We start from the raw sequence: 16,115 nt of genomic DNA, 5'->3' as shown, positions 1-16,115 counted from the left end.
ACTGGCATTGTCCTGTTCCCATGTAGCAGCCCTGTCCTTCACGCTCTCAGGGACTCCGTGTGTGAAAGCACGTGCCGCCAGGGCGCCGAACCAGTGATTGACAGAATGGTGTCCTCCAATACGCGAGCACGGAACGGAGCACTGTTCTCTTTTGGAGTATGGCGTCACAACGCACCTGGGCCAATGGGTGGTCGGAGGGGGCGGGGATTGGGGAGACGTAGCGCTGCGCCTGAGAAACCCACTTCACCAAGGGGGGAAAAATATAATAATGAGACGAGAGTCTAATCGGGTAAGAAAGAGTGAGAATAAAAAAAAGATGCAAATTCTTTGAATAGAAGAAAGTGAATAAAAAGTAGGGAAAGCGGGAAATAAAGAAAAAGGGCAGAGGTAGCAAAAAAAGGGAGAGAGAGTGTGTGTGTGAGTTGTTTAAATCTCTTATTTCTCTTGAACAGAAACGAATGATCAATGCAATCAGCGTTGCTTGGCGGCTGCAGTGCAATAGGGAGGAGAGGGTAGTGGTGGCTGCTCGTGTGGGGAAACCGCCTCCTCGTGCCCCCGGGAAACAATGTTTCGCTTTCGTTTGTCTGATTAGCAACTTTGTAGCTTCTGATCCGAGACTGGAAACATTGTGTTCCTGCTCAATGTTATTTTGTAGCTTTTACATAGTGTCCCGCGTTCGTATCGCAATGTAACTTTCTGTGTGTGTGTATGTGTGCATGCAGGGGGAGGAACAATTGGACATAATAGCAACCAGAGAGAGCATTGCATTTCAAACGATACGAGGGGTGAAAAGTAAGATTTCAATTGCAAGTTTGCATTTCAAACATTTGCTCGTTTGTATTTTGAATGCATCTCTTTTGAATCCCATCTAACTCAGGCTGTGGTTCCTCTTGCTCGTAAATTTCTAGCCTTTGCGCGCAGGTTGTTTGGCTGCTCGCCTCTCGGAACAAAATCGACTTTGGCTTTTCCCCTCCATCTCGTCATCTGCAAAGCCCAGAAAGTTTATTTTTCTCTCTCTCTCCCTCCCTCCCCATCCTTTCTCGCACATGCAATCACACCCCATTCCCCTTTCTAAACAAAAAAACAAAAAAAATCTCATCTCATTTGTTTCTCTGCTTGTTTGAACTGAGTGTAACACCGTCAATACATTTTGCTTCCATTTTGACTTTATTGGGAATTGCCAACTACACAGTTGCAAAGTTGTCTTGAGACGGGAGAGGGGCTGGGGAGCTTCAGGTTCCTGCTGTTGTATCAAAAAGTCAGGAGGCGGCCGCCGCCGCCAGCCGAGGACAGGGAAAGGGAGTGTTTGAGGAGGAAGGGCGAAGGTTGCATATGGAGGGGCAAGTTGTTGGCTGGAAGGAAGTGTCCTGAACGAGGAGCTTGAAGTGGAGGAGGGGGCAATGGGGGTGAAGAGGAGAAAGTTGTGAGGACCCTCAGGCAGTTTCCGAGACAGACAGCGCCGCGTAACGGAGGGTTACAAAAGGTCAGCAGTGTCCCGGATCTAGATTGGATACATTGTGGCTTCTTTTTTGGTTAAAATGTCACGATGCTGAAAGTGAGAACAGCAATCTCTCCCTGTGGACTCTGATTTTTTTTTTCTCTTTCTCTTTCCCCCCCACTCCGCCCCCGTCAAAAATGACACTGTAGACATTCTACAGAAACTTTTCAGATGGAGAGAAAAAAAGCCTCGTTCATTATCTGCCCCTTTCTAACAAAAAAATCTTAAATATACATAAGCCAGCCAAACAAACAAACGCTGGCTAGTAAGAGCAAACTGTATTGCTTTTTCCATGTCTCTCTCTCTTTCTCTCTCTTCTCCCCAGCCCCCCCCCCCCAAAAGTTTGTCATTTGACACACTTTGATCAAATGCATTTATCTGGATAATCAAAACAAAAGAAATCGAGATTTTTATTTTGCAGCGCAGATGCCAAAGCATACCTTGTTTCAATGAAAGTTTCTGATGCTGTTGGGTTAGGTGAGAGCTAGTCCAGGTTCAATGGTCTTGTTTGTGGGCAGAAAGGTTAAATCTGCGAAGTTTCTTTTGCATTAAAAGTTGGATATTGTACCCGCTTGAATAGAGGTCCAAATTATCCACTAGGGAAAATTTTATCAGGCCCTTTTTTTTGGTTGAGTAGGGATTTTTTTTGCACATGTAGCACTGATGTTTTGTTTCTTATGATCAGAAAGATGTATGGTCATCCTGATGAGTGTTTGTTTTGAAGCAAATTGCTTTTTGTATCGAGAGATGTGGAGCCTAGGAGTTTGAGGGGGAAATCGATGTCGGATTCATTCATTTTAAGTACCTCCTGTTGCATAATGATGCCGCTAGTACAGTGATTTCGTGTTGTTCGTTTGTGCATTCGTGTGTTTTTGCAACTCGAAGTCTGGTGAATTGTTTAAAATCGAGTGCGAAAGAAATAAAACATTAAACTTGGGAATTCGTTTCTGATTTTCCATGTTTCTAGGCTTGTGTAATTTTGTCAAAATGCATCACCAACAGCGAATGGCTGCCTTAGGGACGGACAAAGAGCTGAGCGATTTACTGGATTTCAGTGCGGTAAGAGAATCCATTCATGGCAGGTGCTGAGAAAGGCGAGTGAGTGAATGTGCACGGCAAAAAAAAATCTCAAGTCCAGCCAGGGCTAGTCGACAGGAGCGTTGCCAGTTAAAGACTTTTCTGTTGGCCTTTCATAATGCTCTGTGTATTTTAGCAATCCATCCACAATAAGGGAAAAAAAAGAAGCCTTCAAACCCCCCCCCCCAAAAAAAATAAACAAGTCACATAACACTCCACTCAGTTCTAATCTCTTGATGTGCTAACAATTGTTTTCGAGGATCGCGTTTAAATAGAGCACTTTCTGAGGTTGCTGGAGGAATATCCTCTTTGAGAAATGGGTTTCGGAAGTTTGGTCAGGAGAGTAGTGCTAGGCGGAAATATAGCCGGTGGCGATTTCAACCCTTTTCTTTTTTTCGCTGCTTTTCTCGCTCCTTAACGTTTGTGCTCGCAGATAAGTGGCTGGAAGAGTTAATCGGTAATCAAATCCAATACTCGTGAAAAAAAAGGGGCGCAGGCGTGTTTATGGTAAGATCTGTGCGAAGAAGTGCTGCGAAACTTCTCTTATCGACTTTTGTTTAATTTATTTTGGTTTTTTTTTGAATAAGGCTAGTAGTGGAAACGAGTTGCCACTACTGTGTTGCGTAAGAAAAGGAGATGCTGTCTTTTGAAAGTCTGGGATAAGAATCGGAGGTAATTTGTTGAGCAAGCAGTGACTTTTTTTAACAACATTTTTTTCCCTGTTTTTTTTTGGTAGATGTTTTCACCGCCGGTGAGTAGTGGGAAGAATGGACCAACCTCCCTGGGAAGTGGCCATTTCGGGGGCTCAAGTATGTAAATCACTACTTTGGTGTTGATTCGTGTCTAAAGCAGTTCTGTTGTATTTATTCCGTGGGTTTTGAACTTTCTTTCCCAGGAAGCCGGACCGATTCGAGTCGAGCACGTTTAGCTTGGCTTTCTAGACCTATGTTGTAAAAGCAGTTGAAGAAGCTCGGTTGTAAACGGAATATCTTCCATGAGCACTGAGGTTGTTTCGTTGCAACATTAACATGAGTCGAACTTGTCTCATTTGGCAGATAGACCGGAAGCAATAATTGTGTAGCGACGGGGTAATTTTAAACAACAAAAATACTACTGAGATACTATTGAAGTTATTTGTTTAGACATTTCCTCCCCCATAAACAGTACTTTTGCTTTAAATTACTGTAGCCTTATTCGTTAGCATTGAACGCTCATGTGCCTGATTTAGTTGGGGGAAAAATATGGAGTTGGGAGTGAATAGAAAGGCTACCTGTCTGTTACAGGTACTTGTGTGTGAATGCTTTGAAGTCACTTGATGTGCAAGTCCATTGATTCAAGTCATTTGTTACAGAGCTAGATCGATTGGTTCAAAACAACTTTGGACCATTAAAACTCTGATACCAAGATTTTGTTTTGTAATGATAAAGGGTCCTTACTTTTCAGTCAAGTCTTGTATAAATTCTAAGAACACCTGCTGTTTAGAAATTTGTGGCAGCAATGAAGGGTACACAGAGTTGTATAGGTCATGAGGAATTCTTCCTTTATTTGATTCAAGGTCATGAATATTGACTATACTATAGAATTTTATCTAAGGGTGTACTTTTTGTTTTGAAAGTATGGATGTTTAGTACATAAGTGCACTATCTTTAACCACAAGTTATTTTAAACACACGCATAGCTGTTGGATACATTCATTTCTTTGATTGAAAAATGTGTACATGTTTATGTGATACATTGTGTTTCGTAAAGCATTTGCTTCCCCTTGAGGAATTGTTCCAGACAAATTGCTTTAACAAAGCAATCTTAAAGTTTTTGAGATGGGGTGAACCTTTGTAGCTGATATAGGTACAGTTTTTTCATACATAAAGGAGAAACTTCTCAAAAACACGGCACTCTAATATGATGAAATTTTGAAAGCTGCCTTAAAGACTGAATCATGCAGGCATTTGAGATGCATTAATATTTTATATGTACTGTAGTGACTGATTTTGTTCAGGAAATGCAAAGGTTTTTGACCCTTTTTCACCCCCCCCAACTCCCCAGCTCTAATTTGCACTGTAGGGATTGTATGTGCTTTTAGATGGAGCATAATTTCAAACAGTTGTCAGTAATTATTTTAGAAATGTGCGTCAAATTAAAATTTAACTATAGTTGGGTTGCTTTTAATACTGAAAGTTTGTGCAAAAGCAGATGGACGCAGTGTAATTTTCCACATTGATGAGTTGTATCACTTTTTTTTAAAAAGAAGTATGAAATTATAATGCAAGTCTGTAAGATTCATGTGAAAATAGTAAAAAAGGCCTTATCTGAATTGCTGCAATTATTTCCTGTCAAATATTTTTTTCTCTGGCAGGAAAGGAGTTTTGAATTTAGTATAGAATCTTTGGAAATAAATTAATTCTCCATATTGAATTCAGACAGTTGCCTTTTCAGAGTTCTTTTTCTTTCAGAATAAATTTGCTTTACATTGTATGATCATGTTGTGTGCATTGTGACTGCCATGGAAAATTTTGTACTCAGTGCATCTTGGTACAATTTTTGTGCTTTATTAAGGTGCTAAAACTAACATAAGCAATTTAAAAAGGGTATCTGAGACCTTAATTATTTGTTAGCCTTTTGTTAATTGTTAAAACTTCCTTTAACTTTTAGTTTTTTTTGTGTGTGGTAATTGAGAAGTGCTCGGGTATATATCACTCATGTTGTTTGATCTCACACCACATCTCCCCCAGTCACCCCAGTGTCTGCCCCTGCTATCCCTCCCTCCATTTACCCCACAATGCTTAGCAGGTGTAGATAGTGGTGACTTGAATCTTATTTTTTCCTTCTGATTGTAGTTTTTGTTGGAAAACCTAAAATTAGTGCAAAGTAATGAGACCAGGGTAGAGCAGATAGTTTTCTCTGGCTAGCACAGGTGTATATTCTTTCATAGATATGATTTTCTCGGACAGGCGAAATAAAAATAACATTAGTTTTTCTACATTAAATTCATTTACACATGAAAGTATCAATTTTGCAACTTATGTAATTGAGGCAGTCTTATATTCTAAAAGTTGTTGTCCTTTCAAAAAAAAGCTTGCATTTCCGAGAAGACATTATTGAGTGACATTTGTAAGCCCTGAGTTTCATACCATGTGAATTCGTCTTTTAAAGTCAATGGACTGTTTATTACTCTGGCCACAATTCTGTTTCCACAAAAATGGATTAAATTTCTTGTAGTGGTAAATTGTTGGCTTTCTTCTTTGAAATATATTAAAGATTATTTTGAAATAGTAATCCACAATACCCCTGTGAGAGTGACAAAAAACTTCATAAAATTGCATTTAGGTGTATTTTGGTGATATTTTTCTATAAGTATGATTCCTCAATAATTGAGATCTTTTTAACTGTAGTGAATTTTCAGCCTTTTCCTTGGCAGCCATTCCCTTACACTTGTTCTTTCCCGGTTGGAAGGGCGATGCCGACGATTCCTGTTAATTGAATGATTTGTGGCGATGTATCTTGTTTTTATTTTTGTTTGATTGTATGAAATCGGCAGGAACAAATGTAAAGATATTTGTTACCTGTGTATTATTAAACAGTGTAGAATAATATTTTTAGATTTGTAATATGGCTTAAAAGCATCTAAATGGAATTTGTTGCATTCTTATTGAAAGCTACAAGTGCAATATAAAATATGAACTGGGCTCGTAATGCTTGTGTGAAAAAAATCATTGATTTTGATTTGCAAATGTTGGGTAGTTAATTGTGTAATGAAAATTTGGAAATAAAACCAATAATGTATTAATTAGAACAAATAAATGCAATGGATTTGAATCAAATTTTGTATTACTTCTAAGTGTTTGGAAATATTTTTAGTTATCGTTTCAATATAGTCAGTTTCTGATTGTGCATAAACACATCTCCTCTCAGTAGGAAGCATAGCATTTATTTCACTTCAGAGTATTAGTTATTTTTCTTTCTGAACTGCAGTCTATTTGTTAGCTGTATTTATCAATTTTCAGGAAGTGTCATAATATTTTGTAAATGAAATACCCCCTTTACAATGTTCTTCACTGCTTGTCACATCATCTCTGCAAAGTATAGATTTGGCCAGTAATACAATAATGAAAAGCTATAACACTGAATACAGATTTTTGTGGAAAAAAAATGTGGTTTCATGTTTTTCAATAACTCAGTTGTAGACCATCTATAAAGGTGACTAAAATTAGTTGCAAGCTTGTATGGATATTTTTAATCTGAATTAACTTGTTTCTTTTTATGGGGATAATCTTCTATTCTGTTAATTAATTTGTTTTTAAATCTTCAAAGTGTTGATACCTGACTACCCCTATAAAATTTGTGTTAAATTGAGTAATTACTAGGAGCAAGATGGGTTTCTCGTTCATTCTCTGATTGTTGCACTGTAAATGTAAAAGTCAGGTTGGTAGGTTAGGCAGGCCACAAGTAACATTTTGTATGAGCAATAATGTAAAACTCAGCTTGGATAGTCCAAAGAGTCTTATTCTTGTATTTCAAGAGATTCTTGCAACAGAATTTGGCCTGGCTGGTTCAACATTTCAATTTCATTGCAAATAACGTATCTCTTAATTATTTTTGCATATGTCATCTTGATTTTCAAACTCTTTCATTTGTATGCAGTAGAGTTTTTAAAAGTTCTGGTGTCGCTTCATAATTTAGATGTCCAAACATATTAGTTACAAGTGATATGTAACTAAATACTTTTTAATGAAGTAAATACACAACTTTTATTTTCAAATATTGTGAGAAATACCAGAATCAAAATCTTATCAGTTTTGATAATATTTTTATGTATAGAGGAAACCCTACCCACACTGATTTGCTTGATCCTGGAACATGTCTTCAGTTGTGCCATCCTATCCTTTGGCTGATGAAAAAGGTTGCCTGACAGCTTTTTGGCTAACCCCTAATATGAGGAACACCATTAATCATGTCTGGTTTTTTTTCCCCTCTATTGGAACCGTAGCCTCTTTTGTCCAAGTAAGAAGGCTTTGTTGTAATGTTTTATGTTGACACATCAGAATTAGCACACTTAACATAGTCTATATTGACAGTTCTGTAGTGGCGAGGTTTGGAGGGACAAGGTATAGGGAGCACTGGAAACTGGTTGATTTCAACTCAGTTTCTGAAGGCAATGTCGTTCAGGTGCGGCTCAGGACTTGTATTTCCGACCTTAGTAGAAATAAGGAATGCTTATTAAAATTTGTAAATTCTGGTTAAATACAGTCAGAACCAAGATCTGTCATGAAGTTGTTAATGGCTTGAATGTGGCAGTTGTCTGTCAGTAGTATGTGTTATTTTACTGCATTGAATTATTGCTGGATTGAAGTAGTGAGTTTGTTAGGAAAGACATTAGTCTTAGGTATGCAAAACCAAACTGATCTGAAGAACAGCTGATGTATAGAAGCTGCAGCTATTACTTTTGCCTTGCTGGTAATATGAATTTTTGGATAGACCGATTTGAACACAATGGTTGCTCATTATAGTTCAGATTGAGATAATACACTCATTGTTTACACTGATGAGCATGGTAGGCTGTAGGGGAAAAATAACAGCCTACCTTTTCTTAAGTTCACACTTTAGGGGAATGGACTATTTGCTCTCTTCCTTGTTCTGAATAAGATCAGAAATGTTTAAAGGAATCAATACACTGATTGTGTTGAGGCAGCCTTTGCAAAATTGTTTGGCTCTTTCCATGACCGCGCATAATTGATTGGATTTCTGTGCTGCAATGATTGGGATAGCTGTTATTTTCTTCCTTTTACATTCTATTGTTTCTGAAAAGCAAAACACAAAATATAAAACATCCACTTACTGGCTATTCGGTATCTGCAACAGAACTTTTCACCAAGGCAGGGATATTAATATGGTTAATTTTGTTTTACCGCATTGCATTATCTTTACCTTTTGACCAAGTGCTGCCTTTTGTTATGTGAAAGGTGGCTCCTTGGGCATAATTATGTTGCTAAAATGCCTAGTTCTGTTTTTCAAAGTGATGGCATGTATGCTATTTGCCCTTTCTAGTAGGGGCTTGGCATATGAACAGAGATCTCGGGTTAGGGAATTTTGAATTGCTGGTCAAAGAAATTCTTTAATAGCTGCCACCTCAATGTAATTTGAAAAATACTACCCAGAAGCAGCAGAGAATTAAGACTTGAACTGTTGTAGTTGTCTGCATTGGGCTAGAGGACAGTTGTATTAGTGCAATAATAGTTTTATGTAACATTTGCATATTTTCTGTTTTTTGTTTGATATTTCCACAGTTGACTTTAGCATCTTTCATAATTTTCTTGAAAGCTCAGTGCATCTTGCTTTCTAATGTATGCTCATTTGATTTTTTTTGAGCATGTTTTTCATCTGTTAGTTGTGTTGCTTGAATCTGATGTCTTTTTTTTTAAAAGGAATTCCTCTTATTCTAGCACTGGCTTTTTGCACATTTGCTGGCAACTTTTATCTTCAAGTTAGGATGTGTAAACCATTTGGATTGGACTTGACTTGCTTTTAAGGTTTAAAAAAAATCCTTTGATGTTTTCTTTGATCTTTTCAGCTTGTAAAGAACTGTATATAGTAACGTTAAGATGAAGTAGCACTATGTCTTGGTGTATGTGAGTCTTTTTCTCTTGTTTCATAAATTCCACCTCCTTTTAACCTTTGATTTTCTGAAAGTTACAGTTTGGCCTAATGTGAGCCACCTAACAGGCTGCTTTTCCTGTTACTTTAGGGCTTTCAGGAATAATCATGGATTAATGAGAAAAGGAAGGTGTTGAAGTTGCATGCAAGCCAGCTCTCCAAATGTGCAATCACCCCACAGTTGTAGTCATGCAAAATATTTATTTTGAAGCGCGAGGGATGCAAAAAAGAACTACTGTATCTACTGCACTTTTCCAGTGGAAAATAAAATACTCTTTTTAAAAACATCCAAGGGAAAATATGTAGTGGTCGGCATGAGCAGCAGTGTTATTATATTATGTGGTGTAAATATCTTTTGGAGATACTTATCACTGCTAGGAGCATTACATATTTCAAGTCAAATTATTCATATTGAAAAAAGAAGTGCTGAGCGGTAATGAAAGGAATGTTTGTTTTGGTTTTTTGACTTGAAGGACTTTTATAAAAAAAAATTGTTCAAGAGCCGTGGGCATTGCTGGACAGGGCATGTGTTGCAGAGAGGCCCACAATGCTGTTTGAGACAAGTTTCACAATTTTGACCCAGTGGTCTCAATTTATAATTCCAAGTCAGGATGGTGTATGGTTTGATGGGGAACATGCAGGTGGTTTTGTTTCCATGCATCTGCTACCCATGTCTTTGTGTTGTAGAGGTCATGGATTGGAAAGATGCTATCAGAGGAGCCTTGGTGAGTTACTGCGGTGCCTTGTTGTAAATGGTACACACTGCTACAACTCTGCTTGAGTGGTGGGGTGTCAAAGAAGTGCCTGCTTTGCTCTGAGTGGTATTAAGCTTCCTCAGTAGTATTAGAGCTGCGCATGTCCAAGCGAGTGAAAAGTTAATAAAAATTGGACACAAACCTTATTAATTAATTATCGAGATTCCCTTGAAGCTATTTTTCTTTCATTCGCAACCATTTATTTCCTCCTCCTGAAGCCAGTGTTTTATGCAGGAAATTTTGTTCTGCTGGTTCTGGCCATTTTCTCATATCTTGTCTGTTTTTTGTTTGAAATTCTGTCAGCATAGGATATTGTCATATGCCCCATCCAGCATCAGTGGACAGACACAAATAGTGTGAATCCTAATGACTGATTTTTGTTTTTATTCATTTAAGTCCTGCACTTAATTGATTGTGTGTCTTAGTACAGAGTAAAGTACAAACTTCAGAGTCTTCTGATATGTGTTCTTCATGCTACATTAATGTAGCATCTATCCACTCTTGCATTATATTTGGAGTGAGGGTTTTCAAATTGTGACTTAAAATATACCAGCATCGTTCATTTTTTATTAGTCATACTGTTTTGCTATTTTTATCTAAGCAATGATCAAGATCTTGACCAGGTCTTGAAGCAGGGCCTTACCACTGTTTTGTCTTGCCTTATGTGTATAAATGTTATTATGGGGTCTGCAAGTTAAGTTTGCATTCATGGTCCTATTTATTTGCATATAGTAGAAACAAATGGATCTAAGATTTGTGCACCAAAAATTGCAACTTCCAAAGTTTGTCCTTCCAAACTAACCAAACACAAACAAGATAAACCTGAAAATAACACATTTAATCTCAACTAAGATTGGGCTTCAATAACTTAATTGCCAGGTTTGGCAAGCTCTTTGTAGCTCTGGAATCAAAAGTTCAGCCACTCATATCTCTAAGTCTATTATGGAGTTTGATTGGCTGATACTATTAAATATGAAATTTAATGGTCCCACTTGCTGCTCCATCCCAAAGAATGGTGTTAATACACATTTCTTTGTTAAAGGAATGAATTTCTTAAGTTTTGTTATGACAGTGAGGTATTTTTGTTTCCATGTCAGCTGTGGCTTCATGACAATGGAGTTGTAAAGTTGTGGTTTTGAGACCTTTTGGACAAGACATTAAGCCAAAACTTTGTTCTGTTAGCTGTTAAAGATCCCTTGGGGACAAAGTAATGTATATTGTGTGTGTAAAAAAAAATCCAGGTTGACACTTCTTCAGTCTAGTACTGAAAAGATGCCTGCTTCTGGGTGCCTACTTATTTGGATCCTTAAACTAAAATCCCATAGTATTCAAAAAACAACAGTGAAATTTCTCATGGGTGTCCTAAACAATTATCTCTCAAAAATGCCACTAAAACACATCATCTGTTCTCACTATGTCCCTGTTACATTGGCAACCACACTTCAAAAGTAAGTCATTGGCTTTGAATTGTCCTAAAGGATGTGAAAGGTTCAAATTAAATACAAATTCTTTATTGTATAATGTAGAAACAAGATAATATTTCCATGGAAAACTTCATTGGGTCTGACTTCTAAATCTGTCCAATAACCTTTCCTTTGTGGAATCTATGTTAATCAGACATTGAACTTTAATGTGTCAACACCCAGAGAGTTGTTTGGAGATAGTGACTGAGAGTGCTTAGTTTCTTCTTTTATTCACCAGTCATTGTTTGTTTCTTTTTGTAGAATTTCCAAAATAGTTTCTTGGTTGATTAATTTCTCCTTAACTCAATCATCTGAAAGACTTTAAGAATGAGCTGCTGCTGGAAGCATTTGTTTGCTTTTCCCTCCCTAAAATAGAGAGAATTAATATAATTATATTTTGTAAAAATTTAAAAAACAGAAAAAAACTGAATTTATTTAGTTCCTTTCACATTCTGTTGTTTCATATGTTGTTATTTATGTACAGTAGGAAATGCAACAACAAATTTTATGCATAACAATTTTCTGTTAACCAGTGTAATGATGAGATAATCTGATTTTATGATGTTCATTGAAGAAATAATATTGGTGAGAGCAGTGGGCACAACTACCCAGCATTACTTTGTCCCTGAGGGATCTTTTACAGCTTGCAGAACAAATGAAGCTTTGGCTTAATGTCTTGTCCAAAAGGTGGGTCCTTCCAAGCAGCATTCCCCTAGACCAGCACTGGAGTTCTCTGGTCTCTCAAGTGGGGCTCAAACTCCTAACAACTGAATTTACTCTCTACGCATTTGAAGTTCACCTTCTAAATTCAGGTGGGAGATGTTCAGTTCATTTGACTTCTCCTCATATTGAGACCTTATGGTCTTTTAGTTGCCAATGTAATAATTCAAGAGATATTTACAGTACATTTCAGAAACTAGTCACTTTTTTTAATACTGTGAGGATCATGTCAACATGTTCCTAAACTAGCCTTTAAATGTATTTCCTTGTTTATGCTGTAATAACTTTGGTTTGATATAGTGCTTTCTTTTATCTTTTAGTATTTACCGCTCTGTAACATTCTCTTTCAGTCAAGGATTCTAAGCCTAAACTTGATTTGTAACTGTCGCCTTGATGTCATTGACTTACAAGTGATAATCTTATGGATCTGTGTTGCTTTGGGCAAGACTTGTCTGAATTGTGGTTGAATTTGCAATGCTGGTGGACAAAGATCCTTGCCATGTGTCTGGATTGCATTACCCCATGTTCTGTTGATTGTTTTGTCACATATCCTGCTTTCTTGTTTTTAAATCCGTGGCTGTAGTAGCTGTTAACCATGATAGAGAAAGCAGTCCACATGACTGACACTTTATGCCACCAGCATAAACGTCCACTCTTCTTTCTTCCTTCACCCCCCCCCTCCCCCCCCCAAAAAAGTCAGTATTTTGTTCTTGTGGTGTGTATAAGGTACAGGATAAGTTGCAGTCACTCACCATGACTATGAAAGCACTCTTAAAACCTGTGGCCTCCCATCTAGGAGAGAACAGGCTTCAGAAGTGTGGAACAAGACACTGTCAAAACAAGGTCGCATGCAAACTGGAGCCATCAAAGTAAAGACACACGTAAACTGGAGGAAGAACACCTTATCTTCCACCTACTACAGACACATGGAATACCATTGCCTCTCAATTGTGCCATTCTAACTTGGGTGCATGTAAATGTTTTTTCACTGCATCAAAATCTTGGAACTACTTATTTTCAGTACTGTAGGAGCACCTGCACTATTAACTATGTCTAGTCATTGGGGAAAAAAATTCATTTTTGAGCGTTGCTACCTAAATTCTCCAAAGTTTTTGTGCGATAGCTACTTGTGCTTTTTAATTAGATCTTCTGCAAAAGACTCATTTATTCATTTATGAAGCTTAGGTTTTCAATTTCAGTTGTGGGGAGTTCAAACCAAAAAAGAACTTACCAAAGGAGAAGAAAGTAAATTAAAAATATTGAGACAACTTTTATAAGACCATAAGACATAGTGGTGAAAATAGGCCAGTGATCTCACTGAATGGCCTATCTGGTAATCTTCTGCTCCACTCTCCTGCCTTTTTCATTAAACACTTGATTCTCTTCCTGATTAAAAATCTGTCTATCTCAGCCATGAATATACATAACAACCCAGCATCGTCAGCCCTCTTCAGTAAAGAATTTCACAGGTTCACTGTTTTGAGAGAAGAAATCCTGCTCATTGCTGTCTTAAATGTGTAACCCCTTAGTCTTAAATTAAACTCTCTGATCCTAGCCCCCCTCTCAAGGGAAACTTTATTCTTCTCGGTGGTGGAGGCTACAGGTTTTGAAAGCACTATCGTAGCTATGATGAGTGACTGCAATGCATTTTTGTAGCTTGTACTCGCCACAAAAACATAATATTGGTCAGGGAAAAGAGTTTATGCCGGTGGTAACACGAGTCATCTAGACTCTAAACATTAGCTCGCTTTCTCTCTGTGGATGCTGCCTTACCCGCTGTGATCTCTAGCATTTTTTTTTGTTTTCAGTACAACCTTCGTGACTACCTTGACAAGTCCTCTCAGAGTCTTGCATGGAGAAAGTGAGGAGTGCTGATGCTAGAGATCAGAGTCGAAAAATGTGATGCTGGAAAAGCACAGCAGGTCAGGCAGCATCCGAGGAACAGGAAAATTGATGTTTTGGGGAAATGAAGCACATTTTATCATTCCTTCTTCATTCCCTTTCATCCCAGTGTCTTGTATCTTTTAATAAGGTCACCTGTCATACTTCCAAATTCCAATGAATCCAGGCCCAATCAACTCCAATCTCTCCATTAAAATACATTCATAGCTGGTTTTGGCCCATAAATTCCTCTTCATTGAGGTGGTTGCAAGAAAATGCATGTTCTGGGAAGGATTAGCAAGGTGAAGGAGTCTCCTTGACCTTGAATTGGTGAGAAGAGGTTTAGTTAACTTTCACAAGGGTGTTTTCGGTTAATCTAACATGATAAAATAATTGTTTATAGTGTACATAATTGCTGTGCAGTGCTCTTGGAAATTTGAATAGGGAAACTGGGAATAGAAACTGCAAGTGAAGTTTTTATTAGGCAGTGTTCCTGGGTAAAAAATAAACTTAAGAGTTTCAGCTTCAGGTTCTAACATTAACCTGGAGTTTGGGAAACTCTGCCTTCTATATCTTCTGCTGTGTTTATGGTTTTTAAGTAGCCCAAAGCAAACCATTGATTCAATTACTTAGCGATTCAATAAAATAGGAAAGGTCCTATTTTTAAATCCTGCTTTATACTGATTTTCACAATGATTGAACAGGTGTATTTCAAAATAAAGTTTTTTTTAAAAAAATAAACTCTTACTGTGCTTTTCAGTTGTGCACCTACTGTACAGTAGCCAGGTAAAAGTTGGTATTTGGTATTTATATTAGAGGTGGGTTGAGGGGAGGAGAGAGGAAGAGCCCAAAGAGAGAGAGAACAACAGTTGGGTAGACAAAGGAGTGGATAAAGGTCATCCTGGGAGAACGAATAGCTTCTAATGAGGTCTGTTAATAGCTGACAATGGGTAGTGTGTGGTAGCTGCCTGTGTGTAAGAGTAGGGGTAAGGACATGGAAAAGGTGCTCAAACCCTAAAATTGTTGAACTCTATATTGAGTCCATATGATTGTCAAGTTCCCAAGTGGAAAATGATCTGCTGTTCTTCCAGTTTTAAGCTGAGCTTTGCTCGAGCACTGCAGGGAACAAGTGGCAGGCAACTGGAAACAGAGTCTTTTTTTGGCAGATAGAATGGAGGTGTTCTACAAAGTGGTCAGCCAGTCTACACTTCATTTCCCCAATGTAGAGGACACCACATTGTGAACAGCAGAGGTCACGAGTGTGCATACTCCAATGCATGGCGCTGGATGTGGCTCTCAGAATGAAGTTGTCCGAGGAATGTTGAACATTACAGAGATACCTGTGATCCTGTGTGGATTCAAAACATGAAGGATAGAAATTGAGTTGGAATCCACGTGGGGTGAGTCTGAGCTGGAGGCAGTTGCTGAGGATGAGCTATGGCTGTGGAAACACGTTTTGTCAAATGCCTTGCCAAACACCAGGAGTGACAGGAAAATTAATGACAATGAACTGGAAAAAAAATTGGAGTGGAAATCCTGTCTGAGAGAGGAGCAGAACTTCTTTGAGGTGTGCATACCTGGAAACGATGTGGCAGTGAGTTAAATACTAAATAAAATACTTTGGTTTTGTTGGATAAAATCCCTCTTGGTTCTGTTCTGGTTGAAGTGATTCAGTCATAGACTTGTATCAGTCATTACTTTGGCTATTTTAGATTAGTGTCTAGACTGCTCTTAAACAAATAAACTTTTCAGTGGTGAGTCATATTACTTTAATTGAATAATCTTGTTTCATTATAGATATATTTACATCCTAGAAGATTTTTATTTTATTTTGGATTTTCTTCTTTTAAAGTGAAGATCATTCATAGTTACTTGCTTCTGTTGAAGCACTAAATAGAAGTTCCATGTTCAAGATATCAATAAAAATGATTATATTGACAAATACTGATTATCAAATTACTTGAAAGGCTTGGTAGGTAGCATCGACTCACTGCCAGTTTCAAGAAGATGCATGTCTTTAATATTTTCATGACAGGCATAAAAATATTCTCTTTGTTATAGCAATGTCTGCTT

General features: G+C 37.7%; 1 protein-coding gene across 7 annotated transcripts in view; it reads left to right on the top strand.

The window, feature by feature from the left end:
* Positions 1-216: 216 nt before the first annotated feature.
* Positions 217-16,115, top strand: part of tcf4 (transcription factor 4) — a 606,468-nt gene continuing 590,569 nt past the window's right edge. For 3 of the 7 annotated variants that reach the window (XM_060851081.1, XM_060851333.1, XM_060851010.1), the window contains exons 1-2: positions 2,456-2,557; positions 3,312-3,384. In XM_060851081.1, the coding sequence (XP_060707064.1) occupies positions 2,456-2,557; positions 3,312-3,384 (175 nt within the window). Of the gene's footprint in view, positions 290-704; positions 793-2,455; positions 2,558-2,789; positions 3,083-3,311; positions 3,385-16,115 lie in introns of those variants that run through there. The other 4 variants (XM_060851162.1, XM_060851233.1, XM_060851285.1 and 1 more) reach the window with 4 other exon arrangements.

The sequence above is a fragment of the Hemiscyllium ocellatum genome, chromosome 1, assembly GCF_020745735.1.
Source record: "Hemiscyllium ocellatum isolate sHemOce1 chromosome 1, sHemOce1.pat.X.cur, whole genome shotgun sequence".
Classification (NCBI taxonomy): domain Eukaryota; kingdom Metazoa; phylum Chordata; class Chondrichthyes; order Orectolobiformes; family Hemiscylliidae; genus Hemiscyllium; species Hemiscyllium ocellatum.
Note: the sequence above shows the minus strand (reverse complement) of the source record. Positions and strands in the feature narration are given on the sequence as shown.